This window comes from Mytilus galloprovincialis, chromosome 13, assembly GCF_965363235.1.
Source record: "Mytilus galloprovincialis chromosome 13, xbMytGall1.hap1.1, whole genome shotgun sequence".
NCBI classification, from domain to species: Eukaryota; Metazoa; Mollusca; class Bivalvia; order Mytilida; family Mytilidae; genus Mytilus; species Mytilus galloprovincialis.
The window spans coordinates 44,136,996-44,164,479 of NC_134850.1; the positions used below are offsets into that span (position 1 = coordinate 44,136,996).

A 27,484-nucleotide genomic window follows, 5' to 3' on the forward strand; every position below is an offset into this window, starting at 1 on the left:
ACAACAATACAACTCCTATGTAAACAGGCGAGCAGAATAAAGAGTTGATTGACTACAAAGAAAGGCAGTTGTTATAATTGGACAAGGGCAAGAGAGGTGCGATTTTTCTGATTGGCGAATTGACGATTGAAAACAGAGATTTCAAGAGATTCATGTGCATTGAACGTATACGTCTTAACAGAATAATCACTCTAGTTATTTTTAAAGTGTGTCGCTGTGGTAGTACTACTATATAGTCAAGTATCAATTATTTTGATTTAAATATTTAATTCGGGATGATATCAGTTAAATACGTGGTGTGAAGATTCTGAAATAGAAACAAAATTGGACAAAATGGATAATTATAAATTACCAATACAAACAATTGATTTTGGATGATAATAAAACACAGAAAAAATACCAATTAATTTATTATAAAGTTGATTTTTATTCTGTAGTTATGGTGTCGATAAGTAATGTTACTTTTGTGATTTTTGTGACATTTTTGACAATTGGATGTATTGCAAAAAATAAAAACAACGATTACCAGGAGCAGGCGGCAGATAGTTTCTCTAATTTAAGCGCCAATGATGAGGTAAGATTGTCTATACCTTAATTAAAGTAGTGTCATTAACTTATTGTTAAATTGGCGATAATAAATATCTAACTCAAGACATAATTGACCCTTTGTTCATTCTTGCGAATTTAAAATTTGAGCTTTTGGAAAAAAAACTAATAGTATTTAATATTGTTTTCTATTATAGTAGGCTTTTTTGTATATAATGAATTTAAAGATAGATTCTTTTTTGTCTATTTCTCAACTGTTGATTTAAATGCTAAATGATACTTACATCTTCTTTGATGTTTGTGTGGTATCATAATTAATTACATAGTTGCACATTTTTTATTTCTGTAATGTTGAACCGAATATTTGTATTCGAATTCTATTGCATCTTAAGTTTCTCACTTCTTAATTGAAACCTCTTGCAATGATACTTCTACATCTACGTCAAGATTTATATACTATATTCCATTCATAATGTCTTGTCTGTTAATGAAACAGATCACATAGTTAAATCGCTGGTACGAAAGCTCATGTTATATTAACATCGTTTATCTTTCCAATCAAGAATTATATAAGTATTTAATTCATATTGTAACAAGTGGTGTATATCTTTCATATGGCACTGAATCTTAGTGCAACTAGGTTAGTAAGCTTATATATCATGCAAACGGTCTTGCAGATCAGTGATGGATTCAGGGGAGGGTTCCGGGGGTTGGAATTCACCTTTTGTGCTTATCAATGCATTTGAATGGAGATATATAGTTTGAACCCCCCCCCTTTTTTTGCTGATCAATGCATTTGAATGGAGATATATAGTTGGAACCCTCTTTTTGTGCTGATCAATGCATTTGAATGGGGACATTTAGAGGGAACCCCTCTTTATCCTTGGTTGGGACCTCCCTTTTTGAAAATGACTAGAACCACCCCTGCAGATATATACATCGACTGAACTCCTGTTGGGTCTTCTATCAACACTAATTCTTTGAAGAACTTGTAAGTTTAAAGACAGTACCTCTACAAAGTAAAATCACAAAAATACCGAACTCCAAGGAAAATTCAAAACGGAAAGTCCCTAATCAAATTGCAAACTCAAAAGCTCAATATATAACGTTTTGTTGTGTCAACTACAATTTATTCTCTTTTCCAGTACTTTAATCTCTATCAGTAGTGTTATATATTAGGTGTTTTAGAATTCCTTCTCTATTTATATCAATGTTGTAAGTTTGCTTTGGTTTTTTAATCTGGTGTTTTAAATTGTTTTCAGTGTTTTAAGTATTCTGTTCGTGATTTAGTCTTTTGCATTTTTCTTACAATAATCCTGAAGAAATGAAACGACGTGATGTTTATGACGTGATGTGAATGACATTTTTGTTAATGTCAATATTCTTTATTTTTATGCATTTATTATTGAAAATGCATTGCCTTGGTATTTGACAGTAAGACGCCGCAATTCTTTGGTTATCGTATGTTACTTATATCATATTTGTTTTTCGTTTATTATTTTCTTTAACATAAATTCGTTTACTTAGATATAGGAAGATGTGGTGCGAGTGCCAATGAGACAATTAATGAATTTCGTTTACTTGTTTGAATTAATTTGCATTTGTCAAGTCGGACCCTTTTAATCATTTCTATGCAGTATTGATTTTGCTCATTATAGAAGGCCTATGGTGACATAAAATTTCTAACTCCCATATCATTAAGTATCTGATGGAAAGAGAGTTGTCTTATTGGCGTTCAAACCACATCTTCTTATCACAAACTTGTTTACCATTGGTACCGTCAAGGATTAGAAATCTTTGGTACTGATGATAACATGATCAGACACCAAAGAATACAAACAAGAAAGGTTGCAAAATAATGCAATACTGTTTTTTTTTTACTAAGTAAATCAGACTTCAAATTAAATAATTAAATAACACAGGTAAAATCTGGATTAAATTTCCATGGAGCATATTCCTACGTATAGAAATCCGATTCAGATTTAACCTACACTATTTGTATTTTCGTGTTTTTACTTCGAAGGGTTAGTTTCTCGCCTCAGATTTCGGATCTTGATACCCAATGTGATGATATTAACCAGAATGGACTAGGTATGCTAAGCTAGGTCCCTATTCAATCTAGAAAATTAGCGCATATATTATTACAAAATTAATGATTCTGGTGTAAAAATAATTAAGAATTGGAAGTAACATTTCTGACATAGTATGAAATATCCACTGAAATTTTACGGTAGAAAGATAGCATAATTCAAATCATTTTCCAAAAATTTACAAAACCTGCATATTTTCAAAGTAGCCGCAATTGAGAGTGGAAATACTGAGCACATGCAAGCACCAAAACATATATATAAATATGAATAGTGTTGGTCATATTTTTTTTCAAGTATACAGTCATGTTCTCTATATTTGAGGTTAAATAAAGGCAACAGTAGTATACCGCATTCATCATCATTACCATTCGTCATGCTTGATTATATTGTTTCATTTTAAAACTGACCAAAAGCGTCGTGTTTTTGGCAAAATCGCATAGAATGGTATTTTCTGTCTGTTACAACTGCAATTATTGTTACTTCCACGATCTAAATCTACCTGATTCAATTTTGAATAATTTTAACTTATAACAGACATCAATGGGAATCTTGAATCAAAAAGTTCAAATTCAAGTAATATCATTAGGCCAAAATAAGGCCCATAATTAATCGCACCTTGTCCACAAAGGGAAATTGAAATGTCGATAGTGACATCTGTATTTTAAGTTGATGTTAACTTAATGCTTAAAGTGAAATAAAACTAGACTAAATTGGCATACTCACACACATATACATTAACCAGTATTCTTTCATCATCATAATAATTCATCATACTTGATTATTGTTTCATTTTAAAATTGATACCCATTTTGTTGCATGTTACAGTTATATAACATTAGTGAGGAACGTAAATTATTTTAAGAAATTGAAAGAAGAAATGTCTGAATAATTTAAAATAATGATAACTTTTATTATTTTGGTCGATAATAGCCGGCAAAATGGACATAATTCATCCTTTGACTGACAATTTTAAATCGGTTAACCTTTTTCAAAGGATAATTAAATTTTCCTCTTACTTAACATTACAAAAGAAAAAATATAAGGTTGTCTATCAGTTGTATTTAATAATCATCTCTATTTCAACAACTGGGATATTCATGTTGAAACTTTTCGCAACAGTGCAGCCACGAACTTTTTGGAATACCGGTTCTTCGTGCAGCGAGTTTAGTTATCTAATTAACAAAGATTACTTTTTACCATTTTATCTTTTCACTCGGACAATTTAACTTACACAGTAATTATTTCGTTTGTAGTAATAAATAAAAAAGTCCTGAATACGAAGAAAAACTTGCTATCTTTTTTCAACACACGAATTAATGCTCCATATCGGAAATGATATCTCGTATATCACTACCCCACGCGCAATATGACAGTATTTTATGTTCACGTGATAAAATTTGTAAAAACTAACGAGCTGTTATCTCATCTTATCTGCTTAATTTACTAAATACAACTTACTACAAATACACAATCAATCTCTGGATCAGTGTGTTTGTCAATGGATATACGATTTGAGATTGCAAAGATTCTTTCCGGCTGCCTGTCGCCATCTTCTCTGTTGGCGCGTAGATTTTGCCGCCATTTCTTGATCTGTTGCTCTTCGTTCTGGCATCCGAAAAGACATTCATTTATAAAGACTCGTTCTCATTGGATTGTTGTATCAAGATATGATTTATCATTATCATTCTATTGTATCTTACCGACATTTTGAATACTCTGAAGAAAGGAAACATCAATAAAAATGTCACTATAGTATTATAATGCTATCAAATCTCTGTGATGCTAATGAATGATGCATGTTTATCGTTACTTACATTCTTGTGATAACTCTTACATCACAAATAACAAAAATTATCAAACAACTTGTTGCTTACTAAAGATCTTCATCACTGTGGTATGATTTCCTCGACAAGGATGCCAACCATGTACTTTACATTCGACTTGTATAACTACTAAGGAATACACAGTTGGTTAAAAGTTACAGTAAGAGTAAATGAAGACGGTTTATATATATATATGCGTTATTGAGAAATGGAAATCTTCAACTCCGGGAAAAGTTCCGTCTTTTTCTGGTCACTCGGATATCAAAGTGGGAACAGGGTAAACGATGTAGAGCATATAACAGGAGTAACATTATCGTCCATTCAATTTATGAACGATTATAGGTGTCAGATCACCAATTCACTCCCTACAGTTTTTAAAAAACGTATATAACAGTAGGCCTACTTGATTATTATTTTAAAATTGATACCCAATTTGTTGCTTACAGTTATATAACTGAACAATTTAAAATAATGAAATCATAATTAGTATAATAGGCCGTACGTTGACCTATTGTTATACACTTCTGTGTCATTTTGGTCTCTTGTGGAAAGTTGTCTCATTGGCAATCATACCCCATCTTTTTTTATATCTACTTGTACAATTTAAAATATACCTACTTTCTATGAAGTTAAACTTAATATAACATACATTTTGTATTTAGAAAGCTGTGAAAATTGCCAAATTTGGTTAAATAGATTTGGATTTTGAGCTGGTGGTCTGACACTACGTACCAAGTCTTTCATGAAATCAAATATTTCTAAACCTACATGAGTTAACAGAAATGGGGACATAAGTCACGTCTTACGTCTCAATCTTACGTATTTGATTGGACAATATCGAGGCACAATCATATCTAATGTTGAATTAAAACTAATAATATGCAATATAATAATACAGGAATGTAATTTGCTAAACTTAAACAACTTACAGATTAAGCGAGTAGTTAGTACAGGGTTTATATGATTTCCTCATTCGTGTGTAATAAAGACAATTCTATATGTTTTTTTCTTCTTCATTTATTGAGTTGGGTTGCTGTCAATTTTATGCATTGCTACTAGCATTGTTCCTTTTTCAAGAGTGGTACTATAAAAAAAAAATGAATTATATAGACTCCTGTAGTTAGAGAAATTTAGCTATTAAGGGAAGGAGTCTGTCGTAATTCATATATAAAAAAGTATTAAATCGACACATCGTAGTTTATTAGTAACATTTATGTCTCGTAGTAAGTAGTTACTATTAACGTGATAAGCAGTTTAACATTTAATTTGTTACTAAGTGTTGTCTAAAGTACAACGTTAATTGACGAAACACACCCAAGCAACAATAAAAGACAATATTTTCACGAAATTTCACAAATTTTGTAATTTTCAAGTGTTATTTCAACCATTCAAATGAAATTCTATGGAATAAACGAGCTCTTCAAAATAAAGCGTGGGCGGTCTTCGGCATTAAATTGAAATGTATTTTTTGAGGTAACAATCATTTTTATTTCAGCCCCTCATTAGACCAAGGTACCGTAACAATTAATCATATGCAAGGACAAGTTTTGAAAAGAAAAATAGTAAAATACATGTCATGCACCGATTATAATTAGACAAGTTTATGAACTTCTCAAACTATATCTCTATAAAAGCACTTGAAAATGTAGTAAATTCAATAATAAAAATTAATATGGCATGATTTATGCTAATGCGAAAGTCATAAATTGTCACATGTATGAGTAAGAATATAACTTTAATTGTATTTCAAAGACCATGAAAAACCTAGTGTGTTGAATAGAATGACTTGTTGATACTATATTGTACAATTAGATACAGTTGCTTTTCTTTAGTTGAACACGTTCATATAAAGAGGGTTAGTGTTTTATCAGATGAACCGTTTAATTAGAGTTTGTCTACCTCGAAGTTTAACGCGTGTAATTACTGTTATTGAATTATACACAATAAAAAAGAAACCTTGGTTCAATAACTCGTACAATTTATGAATTATAAGCGAAATAAAGCATTTTATGTCAGCTTTCTATTAGTTTGTACATATACACTGTTGTTCTATTACAAGCTTTCACGACTAGATACTTGGTAAATATAAACAATGGGAAACCATTGTAGTTTATTCTATTGAACGTTTAAGCCAAGTAGCTTTACCTTTCTGCAAATTTTATATACTTTCTGCATTATCATGATTGATTGTGTCGTATATCAAATTCACATTTACAACGTAGTAGATATATATATCGAACAACGACAAAGCTTTTCTGCCTGAACCAAGTCAGGACTATCACCGTTGTTTCCATTCGTTCCGTCCACTGATATGTTCCAAGTCAGGACTATCACCGTTGTTTCCATTCGTTCCGTCCGCTGATATGTTCCAAGTCAGGACCATCACCGTTGTTTCCATTCGTTCCGTCCGCTGATATGTTCCAAGTCAGGACTATCACCGTTGTTTCCATTTTGTTATACTTTTTTATTGTTAAGGTTTGAAAGTTTTCATCGCCAAGAAAGCAAATGACATACGGAGCACATGTAGAATTTATTTTGCGCGGTCGTATAAATGAATTAAAGTGCTTTTTTCTTTAATCCGGGTAAAAAATGTCTGAAGAGAAAATTGTCAGAGTTAACATCTTTTTACCATCACGAAATAATGTTAGACTGTGGGGTAATGAAATCGGTTTATGCTCCGATTGGAAACTATATACGCTACTGTACATTTGACGTCATTTTGACGTTTCTAGTATGATATGAATAGAACAATACTTTTGGTTAGGTTTAACCATAGATGTAATACCTGAAAATTAAACGTACTATTTACTGTACTGTTAAATTACGACGATTTATTTCCCGAACGACGGCAAAAGCAAATTCTTGTAGAAATTCGTAGATTTGTGTTCATAACTGTAAATTTTCATTATCGAGAAAAAAAAACACATTTTATTGAAGATGTCACATTTGTGATAATGGCTTACGAATCCCTTCCGATTTATTATTAAGCTCAGCTTCTTACGTCAGAACTGTTACGACCCTTTGTTGTTTTGTAAAATTTTCAGGAGTTTACAAAATCCATACCCGTCGATTCTGCTGGTCATAAACATGTTTGGCGACATTTTGACAAAAGATTTAAATTGGAGGTTGGATAGGTAGTTATTTTATTGACAATGAACACATTGAATAATGTACACACTCGTCGATGACCAAATCAAACGGTTAGCTTTATAAGCCATTGAATAATATTTACAAATACTGTATTACCTTTTAATTCCCATGATATTGGCCATTAGTCAGTTTGGAAAGGGTTAAATGGATGGTTTGATCGTGCTGACATTTATAGAAGGTGCTGATTGTGACCATTAATTTACTATCTTTGACTCTTTAATTGTAATATAATCGGTTCCAATGGAAACATCTATGAGTGAAACCTCCTGGTACAATAGATGTGGCGTTCGCGGTAAAAAGCATATAATTTGAAATTGCAGTTGTTCAATGTAGTCTTTCGATGAACCAAGTTAGACTTGTCATACGGTGCATATTGACTGTACCTTTATTATATGTTTGTATCTCGAGGGGTAATGAAAAAGGGTTACATTGGTCTTCTTCCGAATAGCAGTAAACGCCTTGAAAAGTATGACGTCCGTTTGGCTATGCGGGATGTATAAATACACAGCCACGTCTAGTTCTAATGAACCTTTCATCCCTATCGTATATGTATTGTATTAATTGGTAAAAGTCTCTCATCCTGTATATGCATCAAATACTTGCCACTGTACGTTGAGCAAGTACAATCAATCATGTATATGCTTGTAATATTTTCCACAGAGCGTTACTTATACAAATTAACAACAAAATATACTTACAAAGATTTGGTATGATTGCCAATGAGACAACTCTCCACCAGAGGTCAAATGACGTAGAAGTTAGATAACCTATTGGCTAACGTGCGGCCTTCGATAATAAGCAAAACTCATACCGTAAAGGAAACCATGAAAGGCGCCAACATAACAATTTCTAAAACAATTTAAACAAGAGAGAAAAGTTTTAGAAAAATGAATGAAATAATCCATTATAAATTCTCGATAAAATCCACAATAAACATTAGTAAAGTGACAAGTAGCCGTTCTTATATAGATAACCATATTAACATTAAACAGATTCAAGGTTTTCAGTTTTTCGATATAACTTGTATATATAGACTATATATATTAAGTGACTGGTTGTAACCTAATTGACAAAAACTGCATATCCCCTTTTAGTGATAAAAATGGAGTTTCCCTTCCAAAATTAGCTGAAGATTGAATCGAGATTACTGGCATAGTAAGTCAGCATTGTACCTACTGGAAGACGCAACGGAATACTTATCAAATCAGCATACATAAGACTGTTAATTTTCTATATTTAATTGTCTCACAACTTGTCATACTGGGACCCGTAATAGCTTGGTGTTTTAAAGTATTGATTATGCTCTTTGTTGAGGCTCCCGCAAAGTCAAAAACGACCTGCGACTTCTGGGCTTTTTAGAGGCGACTTCCGACCTGAGGGCCTTCTAAAAACGACCTGCAACCGACTTCCGTCCTCTGTGTTGGAAAAAAAAACGACCTGCGACCTGTACATTTCCATTAAAAACGACCTCTCGACGAATCTAAAAGCGACCTTGCGACCTGAGGTGGGTACCCTGTGGGAGCCTCTTTGTTGGGGTCATATAGTGCTCTATACACGTTTCCATCATTGTCATTTGGTGGGTTATAATCTTGTTGCCAATCATACTACATCTCTTAGTTATGAAAATTCTAAATTGTAAGTTGTCGTTTCTTTAGTATTTGTTTTTGTGTGTCTATAGTTCAATTTCATTATTCTTTTATAAATAGTGCAACTTCAAATATTCTATTTCAAGGTTTAAACAAGTGCTTTCGTACAGTTTATAAACATATTTTACATAAAATGTTGTCTGCTAACTTTAAAATATAATGAAAAGAGTATAATTCGCCTTATAGTCGTTTATTCTACATTTTATTTATTGTATATTATATCAAATATAAGGACATAAACTCTGCATAAAGCATCTTAATGTTCATTGTTAACAGTTAAATCGTTAGATCATTTCTTAATCTTTATTTAGTAGTTTTATAATTGACTTATTATGTGACTGAAGCGTCTTTTCTAACCCAGCAAATATATATTTAAGTCAAATGGCGCCTCTATAAGTTTGCATACTCGTATTACTGAATGGAAACTCACGTAATTGTATTTTCATATTTACCCTTGCTTTCCATTAATCTTTGCATAAACTATTATTATAAAATGAGATTTGAATAATAAGATCCTCTGGTGTGAAAATAATATAATGATCGTATATAACGAGACGACAAAGTTGTACAAAACCCATTTAACCGTTATTTTGAGAAACTTATTACATAAGTATAGCATTGTCTACCACGTTTATTGACCAATTACTTCAAATTATTTTCATCTATGTTGAAAAGAGAGTCATTCCTCACTAGACGTACCCTTATCTTCAAAAGATTAATATTTTTATAGCACTTAGTCGTTGTAATATTGTATCCAGCATGAGTAGATACTTGGGTAGGAGTATTATTGTGTCACCTGTGTGGAAACAATCTTTCCATAAAGTCCTCGAACAAATTGACTTCATGAAATGGCTTCCTTTCAGCTGTTCGTGTGTAATTCATCTCTATATATACTATATCTACCCACGATTCAAGTCTTGGGCGTAAAATTGCTGCCAACTTTGTGAAATATCATTGTAAAGCCAACATTATCATTAAGTTACGATGCACCTTTTCATTTAAAATAATCATTTATTTTGTTTCATCGACGTAGTTCGATTCTTCTACGTTGTCTATGTCATGTTTTGTCAATCCGCAATACCTTAAAACGGCTGAACATAGTTCAACCAACCTTGTACAGATGCTTAGAGAACAACGTTGTACACCTGCCACTTCAATCTAAATTTGTATACTCTTTTGAGTTTCCTATACAAAGAGACAAACTTTCAAATTTCTGCTTATATTATTTGGAGACGACAACAACACAAGGTTTATTTAAAAGACTCGAATGTGTTAAATCATATTAACGTAAATGGGTTCACAAGAATTTTTAGCGCAATGTGTAATAAGGGATGGAAAATACCACAATGACATTAATTCAAACACACAAGTGTTTTGAAAACAAATTGACAATGCCATAAAAGACAAGAGTCTACAAAACCTATATATAGTTAACGAAAGACCCATGAGCAACACAACAAAGACCTCAACAGGAGCCGTGGTAAAACAAAGTATTTATATAAGAGCAATTGCTAAAATATGAGGCTTTTATAGATAGATACCTGTTTATTGTTGGTGAACATGTAGGCCTGAACGTGTTTTTTTCTGTTGTTGCTGTTGAAAGATTGCTGTCTCAATGACGTTTTCCCTCTGTTGTAAATCTCTGTAGCAAACAAATGTCAATGCATGTACTGATACAGGTTGAAACGAAATTGAGAATGGAAATGGGGAATGTGTCAAAGAGACAACAACCCGACCATAGAGCAGAAAACACACCAAAATCACCAATGGGTCTTTAACACAGCGAGAAAATCCCGATGTTTGAGATACCGATTTGAAAAGATATTTGGGTCACATTTTCTTTCAAAAATTTTCATCTACATCTTCTGCCTTTTTTTATTCTATCTTTACTGAGAGATATCATAAGATATGCTAGATCAGCGTTTAAGCACCATCATGCATGTCATAAATCTCCTCAAAATTCTAAGTGAGATGTCCTCGTAGAATAAATAATTACTTATAAATATTAACAAATTTCAACAAAATATCATAGGTTTGAAAGACTATTTTAATCTCCACAAAATATGGACTTCTGAGACTAATTTGGGACCAATAGGTCTACGGTCTAACAAATAATTCATTGAACCTTGTTTGCACCAAATACCTCAAAAATTGGTACCAGACTTGTAAATGACAGAAAAGAAAGAAAACCGACGCATGTCTAGCCTTGATTAAATCATTATTTAGGCAAATAATAAAACTTGATGAAAATATATCATGATTGCCTCGGTTCTTGACGATTCTCCAGTAGCCTTTAAACTCTGCTGTATGCAGATTCATCTCTCGTTTATGTACTTTTTTTTTTTAAATTGAAACAGTTAAAATTCATGCATTGAATTCATGAAATAAGCCTTAAAGTGTAAATCGCGTGTAGTAAAAAAAAACAAAAATGTAAATCGCGTGTATCAAAAAATTATGATAGTATGAACGGAAGTTGTTATCGCTTACCAATCAGATACAATTTAACACTTTAAATAGTTATCAGTAACGCTTGTTATCATTGGTTCGATCTTAAACGTCGTTTAAGGAACAATGGACCCTTTTGATCCAATTGAAATATAATTTTTAGTCAGTTTTTGTTACTGTTCTTCCATCAAATATATTTAAATGGACAAAAAATGTAAAGGACGTAATGTATGATTAGTTTCAATTTAAGAAACAATTCGCTTACAAAGATATCTTTCATATTAACCGAAACGCCCACTCAGTATTGTTAGGCATATCATGATTTGAAAATAGATAATTTTGACTGAATTTATCCATTGATGATCTTGGTAAACAATGATTGCAGAATTTAGGTCATCGAAAAAATACTATAAAATTAAATTAAATAAGAACAAAATACTGCAAACTCTTACGACTTTACGGTCGAAAATTGTCAACTCTTTAGATTCTCCATGACTTTTCATCAAATTTACAATTGTGTAATATATGATGCATCGAAATGCCCTAATATTCCTTTCAAACAACATACTATTTATATCTATTAATGCGGTAAATGTGTTGTCATTTTGTTAAAAAAAAAACCACACACACACAAAAAATGGTACTCTTAACACACCAAGAAAAACTATTTTTTTTCTCTTAATCTATTCAAAATTTACACACACAAAAATGTGCCAGAATTTAACCAATAGCTTGTGACTAAAATTATGCCAGTACCGAACCAAAAGCTTCTGACTAATTGGTAGCATCGATAGAAAGCTAGCAAAATACTCAAAAGCAACAATGTCTTAAAACTAAACAGCCAAGAGGTCAATTATAGTATCTACAAAGTTTCAAATGTCTTTGATACATAGATAAATTATGTTCGTTCTGGTTATTTTTATTTTTTAATGCGTTTTTGTCTCTATTAGACAAAGCTTCTTCTGGCATAACAAAAACAATCACACAATAGATACAAAACCGCAGACGAATAGGAACATTTTACATCTCAAAATAATGCGTTTTAATTTTTAAATGCATGTACTTAAAGCTTCCGTCATTTTTTGGCTCACTCGAAAAGAAAGGATTTCCTATTGTCCAGGTAGTAATCGGTTCTTCTATCTAACAGCTGTAGTGTATAATGACCTGACGAAATATTAATTGTACTTAACAACACAGAATGAAAATTACATTAAAAAGCTAATAGCAAATTAAACTGTAACATATGTTAACTAAGTTCTTTTTTACACATTTAATACCATCTGTTAATTGCATAGTGGTATATAATAATGTGCCTGCACAAAATCATAATAGTTTAAAAATCTAACTTCAATGCAACGTACAATATTCAGATCGACATGTCAGCATTATGTTCTGTGTTTTCCATTTAAATATACTTTTAATTCTTAAGTTTACAAAAGATAAGACGTTGGGCCGATCGGTATGTTTTCCACTGGATCATGACTCTGTAATACAATATTTGGACAGTACTATCTATTGGTTGATTTATTGATTAATTAATTGATTGATTGATTGATTGGTCGTTGTTTCTAGAGGAAAAAGTCCATGCACAATCAAGAAGAAAATGAATGAACAATAAACCTTATATTTATGTTTGTGCCAAGCAGCGACCGACTAGTATGCACAGACCCGCTTAAATAGTTTTTTGCAGAGCTAGTTGACGTGATGTGGTTGGGTATTCTGCCTATGCGACGAGTCGGATTAAACGTCCCCCTTACGACCGTACGTATTTCTGTACACTATTTAACCGTTTTGGGATATAAATAAATAAGATTAGACATCAATTACATGTAACTATGAGTCTTTTAAAGAAAATGACAAATTTCAGATCTGCCAACACCACCAATTCCCTCTTACATTTAGCTGTTACGCTTGAGTATTCGCATGCGGTATATATCGCTCACGTAAGGCAACATTTTTAATGAACTCACACAGCGTTATATTCATAATATTGTATGTATTATATTGTGACAGTTGACACTTAATTCACTAAAATAAAGTAATAATGTTTATATAAACTGTCGTGCCAAAATAAATGTAAATATACCTTTTAATTTGGGAAAAATAAAATTGTTCATTTAAATTAAAAGGCGGGTTTCCACATACCGTCCCAGACGGTAGGTATTTCATTGTAGTCTATATGGAGCTTGAAATAATACTATGACATACAGAAAAGCAAATAAAATTTAATTTGGTAGGAGACGCTAAAACGTGGAATGATTCCATTAAATTATTAACACAATACCGTTGACAGTAATTAGAGGTAGTAAAAAAACGTGAATCTTTAATTTTTCTTAAAACGGCGGTGGGTAAAGCAGTGTTTGATTATGTTATTTGAAGTGTGCTTTAATTGTTATTTACACTGCAGATTATTTTAGAAAAAATACAACAGTGAAGCCATTGTGACAATAATTACATGTATGTGTACTGAATAGGTTATTTATGTCATCGAAACTTTAATTGTTTTGGGTGACATAATTATTCTAAAAACTATCTAGGATTACAAAACAAAATCTGTTACTTTTTTTTATAAGAAAAGTGTTTCATAAAATTTTGTTAGTCGGAAACACTCAAATGGAAATTATTGATTCAACATTTATATTTTTATAGAATATTTTACAAAAGCTTTATTTAAAGTGCTGTCTCAGCAATATGCTATGAAAAATAATATCCATTTTCCATAACTAACCATGTTATTAGTTTTTCTCTCGATTTTCCTCCAGTGATCTACATACACATGCAGGATTTATACAATTCTTTAAAAACAACTCTTTCTACGATTTAAATCCACTGGGGCTGCCTGTGCTTTTAACTGTACGTGTATTTGAGTCTGCTGTCGTTATGGCTTAGAATTCATGGTAATGGTTTCTTATTGACTTTTTAGAACGGATTTATAAGTTCATATATGTGACTTTTATAAAAGGGGGAATACTATCATCCTTAATATCGATGAAGCCAGACTACTGCAGGGCAACAGGTAAACAGACGAACAGACAAACAACCCGCAGTCCCCACGGAACACTACACATAGTATTGAGTCACTCGAACACCACCAAAACCTGAAATTGAAATCGGAATATGTAGAAAATCTAAATTCTGACCCTGTGAGTAAAACTTATATCAGGGAATTTGTCCCTTCCTCAAATTTGCTCTCCAACTATAAAAGGGTCGCTTTACACATGATGGATGTTCGGAATATCTGTTTAACACATGAGGGATGTTCGGAATATCTGTTTTAACAAATGAGGGATGTTCGGAATATCTGTTTAACACATGAGGGATGTTCGGAATATCTGTTTAACACATGAGGGATGTTCGGAATATCTGTTTAACACATGAGGGATGTTCGGAATATCTGTTTTCCCTTACTATTATTTTTACAAAATTGAATCACATTTTCCTATTTTATATCTTTACAGATATGTTGTTCAAGGAACAAAATTCTTTTTTGATAAATTATGCTGAAAATTCATTAACAAGATCGTTTAAATTCCAAAGAATTAACTGTCATGGCCTTGCATATGTAATGATTAATAAAGGTATTAGTTTTATATCGTATTGGATCTGATTCGTTTGGTTTTTATTAATAAATTACAGTGCTTAAACGATATGTGGCAATAAACCTAGTAACTGGTTTCGAATACTGAACTTGTAAGCAACATTTTGGATTGCCAAGAAAAGCTGTAAATTTACTACCGGATATAACTAAAATATCTTGTAAAATTAAAAATAAATTGTAATTTTCTTTGATAATTGGAATAGTTTGATTTATTTTGGAGTCGTCGCGGAGAAAAATCCAATAAATCATATAAAGGCGCCTATATATGATATATAGATTGACAAGTTTAGACCATTTAGCCATATTAACGCTGTTTGAATGAAGATTTGTCAGGGACGAACAAAACCACATTGACTCAGTTTTATAAATCTGTCGGTAATTGAAAATTCTTATAGAGTTTTAAAAATGTGAAATATGCAAATTGATATACTTGTAAGAAAACATAACCATTCGAGTTCAAAATGTCAATTTCTTGTTAGTGTTTAATTAGATAGTAATCGTACGGGTGAATATAATCAACAGAGTTCACTGAAACTTTGTAAGCTTTTAATCTTTCAAGTATCTTTTGTTACGGAACTTTAAATCGTGCAAACTGGGTACTCAAAGACACCATCAAAACGTACTTATGAGTTCAATTGTTTGCTACTGTGTACTTCTCGACATTTTTTAACTCTATGATATAGCCACCATGAACGCCCTTAATAGACATATTAACATTTCTACCCATCATGCAACATAGAATTATTGAAATATTACACAGTTGAGGTCATTGCGAGTTGTCATGCACAATTAAGTGTTCATTTTGTAAAAATAGAATGACTGTCGTGGAAGCAATCTACATGATCATTTGTCAATATTTTAAATGCTTGATCAAACGGGTACTATCATACAATACTAAACTAATGTATCTTTATTTGTTTCAAAGTTATGAAAATATTATGAAGTATTTATTCCATTTTCATCTTGTTTTTTCTTCTTTGCTCGTATGTGATTATATTTTGTATATGTTACTTCTTGTTTCACATGTGAATGTGAGAGAGTAATTTTAAATAAAGCATATAGTTTTAAAAAAAAATATATTAATTAACAAACATGCGGATTTCGCTTATCATAGTACATAGTGGTTTGAACTATCTAAAGATTGAGGAAGTGACTGGCAAAATAAGACTTCTGCATATTATCTGTTCTCTCTATATACAAGATTCCTTCAATTACAGGAACTGGACACCGTGCGGCGGAAGAATGTAAACGCTCAGGATAGCTGGTTTACCTTCGTAAGACATTCCAAGAGACCACAGAATAATAAACAGCCAAGGAAACGCAAAGAAAAGAAGAGCAAAAGATTGGCATGTGCACACGTAAATATACTCCCTTTATTTTGTTTGATTATAAGCGAAAAGAAGACTTATAAATTGTAAAAATTGAAAACAAAAAATGAAAATATATTGTAAAAACATAAACATGCACAGAAAATGAAAAATAATCAATTAAAAAATATATGTTAATACTGTAAATCCATACCGAGAACTTATGGCAAGAAATGTATTTTAAATTTTTGTTTCAGGGTTGTGTCCCAGGACCTGCCGGACCAAGAGGTCCACCTGGGCCACCCGGGCCTGCTGGCGCTGTAATTACTAAAGAGATTTTGATGCAAGAATTCAAAGAACTAGTTAGAGGTAATACATAAAAGTGAATACGAGAGATGATTGTTGTAAGTATTGGAAAGTGGAATTTTCATGAAAAGGAGAAAATATGAAAACACAATACAACAACATGCACCAAAGAGAGTGACAACAACCCGAATAATCTCAATTAACGAGCAATTCAAGTTTAGAATATCTTTTTTTGTGTCCATTTAAAAATGCAGTCCAACGTGGTATCTAAACAGATAATCTAAAGCACTTTTTACTACCCCTTTTTCACAGAGGTTATTATTTAAATTTGAAAACATCACATACCAAATTTGTTTATAACAATACTCAACTATTATATTTGAATTTAAGATTTACCGTCAGAACATTTCAAAATCTATTTCATTTGTTGTATACGCTGCGTGAAATAAGTACCAAAACTATGGTTCTTTTTCTGTGGTTTATTTTTGAAACACTTAAATTTAAATTGACCTATAGGTTTCAAAAAGATCTTTTATCTGTCCAACACCCGCCTCCCTATCTGATAATGTACCCACAAGAATAGTTAAAGTTCTTAAAAGCTATCAGGTAGGTCAGGTAAAGTATGTATTTTTATCTAAGTATCGCTGTACGTGATTCGTTATTTCGGTATCAGTGTACGTGGTTTCCGGAAATGACACTGTTTTTCAATCTTAATTATAACACTCAATATTTTGACATCTCTAGTATATGTTGATGATTATGAAGTAAATTGAAACTTAAGATACCAATAGTAAATGTTTTAGACGTGTAATGTGCCATGCAATATCTGTTTTACAAGATGACCATGCATATTTGCCAGGAGTTTTGCCAGGAGTTGTACCCACTGATACGTTCTCATTTCTGTTTAGTGTAAAAATGTGGACTGTAACTGTTACAGTTGTGACTGACCGTATAGGCGGATCCGGGGGGGGGATGGGAGGAAAAATTTGGTTGTTTACATTATAGGGATTCACCGAAGCATGCCTGGAGTGCCCCCTTTACGTCAGTCAGCGGGCCCCCCTTATGAAAAGTTCTGGATCCGCCAATGGACCGGCCAAGGCCCAAATGGGTAGTCAAGGTAGTAAAGGTCGTAAAAAAACAGCCTCGTCGTTACAGTTGTTTGTCTTTTATCTATTGACCAATGAGTTGACTGTTCTTTGACAAGTATGTTTTATGGCCGGTTTTATTTTTCTATTGGACATCATTTGAGTTTTCTTGTTCCTTGGTAAATTCAAAATAGTATACGAAAAACATTTTTATCTCACACCGCCAGACACATATGACAAATTTTGGATCGTTTGCCTACTTAAAGAAAACCAGATCACCGTTTTGGAGCACCTGTGATGAGGTTAGAGGCCAGTGTTGACCAATCTGTATTATTTTAAAAGAATTAATGTTTGTTTAACACGAGTGTTTGTCAAATTGTGAATAGATGTTGGCTACATTGTCTTAAGTTATGTCATTTGTCCTTCACTGTTTCATTGTTAAAGTTTGAAATAAGCGTACATTATAAAAAAAAATCAAGCTGTATGCACTTAACAACTAAAAACACAAGACTATAGTAGTTTTGGTATTGCATAAAATAAAAGATAGACTTGCGGTACGTACATTAGCTATCCTTAAGTCAGGCAATTATATATCGGTATCTCCAATTTGAGTCCTTAAGAAGAGTTTGACATCTATAGAACATCTTTGTTAAGAACTTTCAACACTTTATTGATGCTTGCGGTTAATTAAAGCTTGACAGATGATACTGGAATGTTGAAGACTATTGTTGACCTCGTGAAGTTCTTTTTTGCTTTATTAAATTGATGGGTTTGTGTCTAATTGACACATACCTCACACCTCCTTTTCCATTTTTGTAAATTACGCAGTAGTGTCATTTGAAGATAGTAGTTTACCATGTTAGAGATGACTAAAACTGATGAAACTGTTTAAAAGCCATTCATGAAATTATCAAGTTCAATATTATTCATAATGACCACGAAGAATTCGAACCTTTCTAAAATCTTTTTTACACGTGTAGTAAATGGTTTGTCCATCAAGTCTTATATCATTATAGCAGATGTAAATATTTCATCAGTCTTTCAAAGGGATTTCTCGGTGTCAATAATTTACTAACAAGATCGGATACATTTCCAATTTTTATTTGTTTTGCATGCTTACATTGCTTCCCTGTCAGTTTTGATGATTACACGTCTAATAACATTGTCTAATATTTCCGTTAAAGTCTCTCAAAATAGATATTTTTATACAAAAACTTCTTTCTCTATACGCACCTCCATCATTTGATAGATAGTAGAGTTGAACATTCCTAATTGATTTGTCCGAAGAACTGGATGGTTTGGGTGACTTTTGAAGTATGATTAATATCCTCAGAAACAATATATAGAGGCCAAAAATACAAAATTCAAAAATATCTTTACGGTGTTTTTTTTTATAATAATTTATCAACTAGAAAAAAATCAAAAAAATCTTGTTATGCTATTTGTGCCAATATTAAAAAGTCAATCTTCATGTATTTTGTTTAGATTTAACGAGAACGCACATTCCTTTTCTGACAACTTTAAAAAAAAAAACGCGTCAAAAACGTAAGCTTTTCTTTGAACCTTTAGAATGTAATCAATTAATTACCGTACTTGATAAGCAGGTAATTCCAATACAGATTTAAAGAATATCAATTCAATTATATTTTATTCTTGTTTTTTCTAAAAATGATTTTTTGTCTCCAAAGTGCAAATGTAATTGCGACTACTATGATAATAATATCTGTAAATGATTAAAAATGAAACGAAAATGAATAGCAAGGAAGTATTAAAGATAGAAAGATCGAATATAGTTCCGCAAAGCGATTACTCGAAAATTAATAGATTGCTATGATATTTTACCTAGGTTCCATTAGAAACACTTTTTCATGCATTGCCTCCGAGCAATTTATCTACAAATTTTGAAATTGATGACTTATTTTTTTTCGAATTATTCCTGGGGTCTAATTTGCTCAGATTTTAGTTTTCTGTGAAATGATTGATGGCCTGCCATTTATTTTATTTATGGCATGACGTTGTTTATCCTTTAACTTCTTCTTTTTGAATGGCCCATTGTTTCATCTTTAATACTTAATATTTGTAGTACATACTCATAGAACCTCGGTATTTAGTGACATTATGCACCTTCTTAATTTTTGTCTGAGGTAAGGGACTCATGATATTAGTTGGAATACATGATAACAAGGTTTTTGTTTAGGGGCCAGCTGAAACACGCCTCCTTAGGTGCGGGATTTTCCCGCTGTATTGACGACTAATTTGTGACCTTCGGCTGTCTTCTGCACTTTGGTTAGGTTGTTGTCTCTTTGACACATTCCTCATTTCAATTCTCAATTTTATTGTTAGGTATCAGATTTCTTAAGTATTTTACAAGTTTTCTAAAACACACATGCTAAGGTTGAACCAAAAATCAAGATGATTACTGTGTTAGTTATTAGAGACAACAGAAAAATGATGAGCGGTGGTGATACACGGGTCGTTTCACTTTGCTAGTACTGTATCTCTACCGCGCGTTGATGTTTTTACATATGTCGTCTGGTAATAACAGAACTGATAAGATATACTTTAATGAAGTAAACGAGCTAAACGTACTTGTATATATCTTCTTTGATTACATTTAATACAGCAGGAATTTTATTATGCCTAAACTATTTACACATTCTCGATAGAGTTGGAGAGATGAAGGTTAATAAAATTTATAACTACTATATAATGAAGGAGATATTCCAATGAATACAACGCTTTTACTTTTGCATGAAAACTGACAGTGTTAGCAAAATATCAGTGAGTTTTAGTTTCATAATTAAAAAGGTGAAAAAAATCCTAAAATTAATATCCGAAATACAGCTGAGGTCAACTTTGCCTGAGGGAGTTTCAACCTTAGTTCCTAGAAATTTCTTGGTTTATCGTCAATTTTTACATTTTCCATTCGATCTTACTGCATAATATTTTCAAGATCATGGACGCTACTGGATGTCTAGCTCTAAATCGGCCCGCGTCTAGAAATATTTTGAATAGACCAAACATTAAAATGAAATTCCATAAACGGCACAAACATTAGAATAAAAGTACCACTCGTGAGAATGTCAGTACAACTGAGAATGGAAATGGGGAATGTGCCAAAGAGACTACAACCAGACCATAGAACAGACAACAGCAGAAGGTCACCAATAGGTCTTCAATGCAGCAAGAAATTCCCGCACCCGGAGGCGGAGTGTAGTCTTTCGAGTACCCAATCTGCTACTTTTTATCGCAAACGCTAAAACAACATCAATTAATTCTGAGACTACTAAAATGTGTTATAATATACGTAGACTCGGGTAAATTAGAAAAAAATATCCAGTACAGAAAATCTCTGACATATTGATAACAATACTGAATTATAACGAACTAGCAGTAACCGATGATTTTACTTCACAGTAGAGTTCATACGACAATTTAATAGTATATGATGACTATATCTTGTGAAATACCTAGAACTAATCTAACCAACTACGACTATAAGTGAACGGGGATGAGGACAAAATATCAGTATAACTGGGTCTATATGTCTTTTATTGTTTTTCAGAGGCAGCAGAACGAAGAGCGCTCGAATTACTTGCAGAAAAGGTAAGAGAAATAGATTTAAAAAATGCACCCCTACCAAAAAAAAAAGTACAAAAAAACTCAAATCTATGCTTCTTTTTCAAGACATAAACGAAGTACTTTATTCAAAATATACATGCAATTCGATCTGAAGTTATGTGAATTATCAAGTTATATAACACAAATTAAGACAAGACAATCGAGATAAAAAATAAGAATGCATCAAGTTTATTTTTCTTCATCCTTAAAGTCTTAAGAAATGTTTCTCCTTCATACAAAGCTACCCCGGCTTTGGTTATACTTTTTGCACCTTTTTTATTATGGCTCTTCATCTTTTTTATAAGCTTTTAATTTTCAAATATTTTGGCCTCGAGTATTTCTAAAGAGACATTTATTGTTAAATGCGCATCTGGTGCAGAAACATTGGTACCGTTAATGTTATTAGATGATATGGCGCATTTATATTCAAAAAATGAAATGTACCAAGTGGGGAATGACAAACCACAAGTCCTAAAATGACAAAACATATAATGACAAAAGTAAACAAAAAAGCCCTGCATGTGCCCTTCAAATTTACGCACGTCCTGTAACACTTCAAACGAGGCTCATTATAAGTAAAAATCTTATGATTTGTCATCAAGTTCAATTTTCAATATACCTTCAATTGCATTTTATTTGTGTAAGTTAAGATATTAGGCGACTTAGTTGTATATGTATTATGTATGTATAAAGCGGAACTTGGTGCGATTTTCATGCATACTACTCCAGAAGGCCATGTACTGAGTCTGACTTATTTAAAAAAAAAAAGAAGATTAGAAGTTATGCACAAAATATCCAAAGGCGTACAGAGAGCTATAAAAATCTCCTACATTAAAAAAAGCATACTGCATATTTGTATTTGTATCTTATTTTCAGTGTCCAAGTTGCACCGACAATCTAAATATTACAAGTAGTAGCATACCAGTTTCTACAAAGAACAATGCATTCGATTCTGTTGCAAGAATAGCAGTAGGCTTTAATATGCGATTGCGCAGAAATGTGGCAATATCAGGAAGAACATTTATGGAACTTGGAGCATTCCATCAGGTATTTTACGATATATATAATAAGTATAAAATGATTGCATTAATCGATTTAATTCAATTTGAAATACTGATAAAAAAGTATGTCATTGCTATTCCTTGACAATAACCAATGAATATAGGACCCAAAAGCATATTTAATCTGTTTATTTTCGTCTTGTGTTCCTCCAAATTATATAAGAAACATGCAGCGAAGAGATGATCGGGCGCATCTACGAAAAAAAAATACTGTAGACAAATACTTTTTTAGGAAAACATATAGCATCATTTAAAAAACTTATAAAGTGAAATTTATTTAATTTTGAACACCTCTTTTTCAGCCTTTTGCTGCAGGATCATTCAATAGAGGTGAAAATTTTAATATAAAAAATGGACGCTTTGGTGCACCGAAAAGCGGAATATATCAGTTTTCAGTAAATCTTCACATGAGAATAAAACGTAATGGCAGAAGATTGAAACTCAGGAAACAAGATAATATTAGAGCACAGATTTGTATAGATTCATTGTGTCAAAAATACGCGTGAGTATTACAGAAAAGGTCAAACATTATTTTAGTTAATGATCAATGCACAGTTTGTTTACATTATCGAAAGTTGGACTCCATATACATTTTATGACAGTAAACTTCCCCTTAAGAGATATTGAACAAATGGTGTATGGATTCAAAGAACAATTGAATACAATATAAAAACAACATAGATATTATAATCATTATGATAGTAATACGCTTTAGAATCTGTATCACAGTTCTCTAGTTCGTAGAACAAATATTTCGTCACATTTATTTGAAGTATTACTGAACCGAGTGACTTCATATCTGGTCAACTGCTTGATAAAATATAAGTTCTACAGTGTGGCGACTTAACGGGTCTTTAGGACCCATACTTGTATCATCTTTCCGGTATTCTGATTAAGAAACGATTCATTTTAGTCTTCTGTTTTAATCTATAATTTACACTATATAATAAAAATAAAATAGCCATTGGATTCCATATCATTACCAACCAAACCAGCTAACTGCATCTGAAAAAAACCCACGTTCTAAGGTCAAAAGAACACGATTATCGCCTTCCCATATGACAAGATGACCACAACATAAAATAAAATAGCCATGCAGAGATATTATGACAGTAACTGACACAGACACAGGTTATTGAATTGAGATAAGCAAAACGAATTTAATGATGCGATTTAACAATAAAGCATTGCATTAAAGTACATAAAATAATAAACTTATTGTATATGCACATGAATAATGTAAGTTATGTATCATGATTTCAGATCATTGCAGCATATATCAGGTTTAGAAAGTAACAGCAAATTTTTCACAGTCAGTTTTATGGGCTTCTTGGAGCTTACGGTAAATATTTTCCCAAAATATTGTTTTCATAATGATTCTAATGCTTGTTTTTATGAAAACTTGGATAATACAGAAAGATACCATGTGCAATTTCCAATAAAATGAATAATTATAATGATAATGCATTAATTAAATGATATTGTTTAGACGTTTGGAAGATATCAAATCAATGGTTAGATTTACCTACTGAACATGCATAAAACATTTGACACATTTTATACAATTAAAATCACTCAGTAATTATATAAATTTAAATGAGACTTTTCAACTTTATGCTATATATTTTATTTTAACAATATTGATCGTAGAACCTCTTTGTTGTAGGCTGGACAATATGCTTCAGTGTATGTAGACAATGCCTCTAGAGTGAATATTATTGTTCAAACCACATCAGACTTTAGTGGGATATTGGTCGGATTATGAAAAAACAGGAGTTTATAAAAAGCATGTATTCTGTGTGTGAGAATATGAATACATCTGAATGTTAAATAACGAAAGAGAGATATATGAGTGTGTAAAAGATGTATTTATTGAAAATGTACATTTTCGCATTTTCATATTACTGTTTTTAGGTTCTTTATAAAGTTTACAACACACAACTAAACTGTGAACCATGAAAAAAGCACAACGGAAATGTATGATAAGACCTAGAGTTAGGTCAATTAACATCTTTTATACAATCACAATTCACTTATCTTTCCGACGTACGACATTGTTAATTATATATTTGAATATATTTAACACTTTTGCTTTTGTCGTCTATCTTCGTTTAATTTTTTTCAAAATATAAAACGTTGCCTCGATCAGAAATGTTATCAACGATATCAACTGATGGGCATATGTTCAAATTATAAATTGTGACATTATTGTAACCTTATAGCTAAATAGTCCAATTACTGTGGTTGTAGAAAAAAACAACTTGAACTGATATACCTGCTAAATATGTCATGGTACTAGTTTGTTAAATTTGGAGTAGGTTCAGTAAGACCCCTTTTTGGCCCCAAAATATAACAGTTTTACAAAATTGTTAAAATGTAAACTTTTAGTTATTTATTGGACAGTAGAATGCTTCTGCTACATAAATATTGGCTGTTTTTGACAATACAATGCATATATATCCGGTACTAGTACCATTAAGTCATGCTAAATTACTGAAATCTTCACAATTCTAGCATTTTAGTTAAATTTTAGACGGTTTTCGTGTAAAACGAAAGTGGCCGCATTCGTGTTCATCCTTAATATTGAAATGTAAGTTGTATTTGATGATAATACATAACATATATAAAGGTTGAGGATGAACACGGATGCGGCCACTTCCATTTTTTCCAAAAACCATCTGAAAAGTGACATTTTTCGGCATATTTGGTAGATTTTTCATATTTGAGCTTGAATCGGATCGTTTTTAATGACTAAATCAGTTAAAATCTTTCCCATAAACTAATTAATTCAAATAAAATAGACACTTAAGTATTTAAAAAGTGGTCAAAATCTTTCGTCAGATGAAACTGAAATTTGAGGCCAAAATCGGTCCTTACCGGACCTACTCCTTTTAATTGAAAAACTCTTGATCAAATTGCAGAAATTGGAAGGTTTTCAAGTTATTGAACAGTTTTACTTTTTAATCACCTCTCTCCTTTAAACAAAGTTGATTCGGAAAGCTTTTACATATTGCATACTTTTAAGCTACTCAGAGGTGTATATTAGAAGAAAGGCGCATCAAAAAAATAATTTGTAAATAGGTCTTTAGTATTAAATTTTTAAGTCCAATCAAACGTATTGGTTTGTAACTGTAAATGATTTTGTTTTAAAGTTTCCAAAGATTGTTATTTACGTCGTATACAAACTATTTTTGTAGGAAGTTTTCATATATAAAAAATGAAACAGGCAAATGACTGTCTCAAAATTTATGACAAAAATCATATAATAATTTATTTAGTTTTGTTGTGAATTCATTATTTTATGTTCGGATAAACGGAGTTAACATGCACATAAAACTGAAAGATTTTTTTTCAGTTTATCGACATTATTTTAACTATGCTCATACATACTGATCTACATGTACAAATATATTATAGTATTACCCTTGCATGATCTTACATTGTAAAGATGTTGTTCACCAATCCTTACGCCTTGTTAAATTAAACAAGAAACCAAGTCACGCATATGGACGTATCTTGTTATCGAGGTGTAAGCGTATTTATCGAGGTGTACACATATTTTGATATCTTGTTTTGAGGTATATTATTTCGGATTGACGTGACAAGTGTCGTCTCATTACGAAAAATAATCATTGTACTAACAGTAGAAGCTATATGTGTACTCGCCAGGACATGATGTGGTGTTGGATACACGTATATTATCTAAGGAATATTTTGCAGTATTTACCACTGAACGTTCATTTCTGATAATAAGCAAAACCCCAAGGATCATTTGTGATATTGCTATTTCAAGTTATAACTCATTTACGTTTCAATGCATGCAGGAAGAACTAAGCTCCAACAATAAATCCTTAGTTTAGATTTGTTACACAATTCAGTAAAGTTTTAATGATCAGCATTTGAGTTCGTCATCCTGACTTTTTAATATTTCTTCTCAAGGGGCAATGACTATACCTCTTTTTATATTTTTCCATCAGACGTACATTTTTATCGTACGCAGCCTTAATTGTCTTGATTTGACATGCCATGTGATGAATTTTCAAAATTGTGGTCGGAGCTAATCTTATGTCAAAAGAGTAGGTACAGTTACACCTCTTTTTGGTCCCAAAATATGTCAGTTTAACAAAATTGTTCAAATGTAAACTTTTAGCCATTTATTGGAAAGTAGTACTGAAATCTTCACAATTTTAGCATTTGAATTAACTTTTAGACGGTTATCGTCTTAAACGGAAGTGGCCTCATTTGTGTTTATTCTTATTATTTAAAAGTAAGTTGTATTTGACAATAATACATACTATATATAAAGGTCGAGAGTGAAAACGGATGCGGATACTTTTATTTTTGACAAAAACCATCTAAAAAGTGACATATTATTGGCATATTTGATAGATTTTTCATATTTTAGCTTGAATTCGAGCGTTTTAATGACTAAATCGGTTCAATTATTGCATAAAACTGATGGAATCGACTGTAGTAGACACTTATGTGTTTAAAAAGTGTCAAAAATCTTTCATCAGACGAACCTGATATTTGAGGCCAAAATCGGCCCTTACCTGACCTAGACCTTAGTACGAGCGTTACAACGTTTAAAATGTTCGTTCGCATGATAGACTCTTTTCTCATCCATCTATTATGTTTCCAAACATATGCAGAAAACACATAAATTGTTTTTGTCTAGTATTTGAAGCAATGTACATCCTGCTTCTGTTATTCTGTTCAAATATTTCTTCATATTTTACATTTACAACTTGTATATATAACATTGTATGTCTGTGATATGTTTCAATAAACAAAATACAGTTATAA

The 27,484-nt window shown here is 31.8% G+C and overlaps 1 protein-coding gene across 1 annotated transcript; it reads left to right on the plus strand.

The window, feature by feature from the left end:
- Positions 1-27,484, plus strand: LOC143057879 (adipolin-like). The gene is made up of 8 exons (XM_076231330.1): positions 1-574; positions 16,516-16,656; positions 16,863-16,974; positions 21,562-21,602; positions 22,494-22,664; positions 22,981-23,180; positions 23,942-24,020; positions 24,345-27,484. The coding sequence occupies exons 1-8, from the start codon at positions 440-442 to the stop codon at positions 24,441-24,443; spliced, it is 978 nt and encodes a 325-aa protein (XP_076087445.1). The 5' UTR covers positions 1-439; the 3' UTR covers positions 24,444-27,484.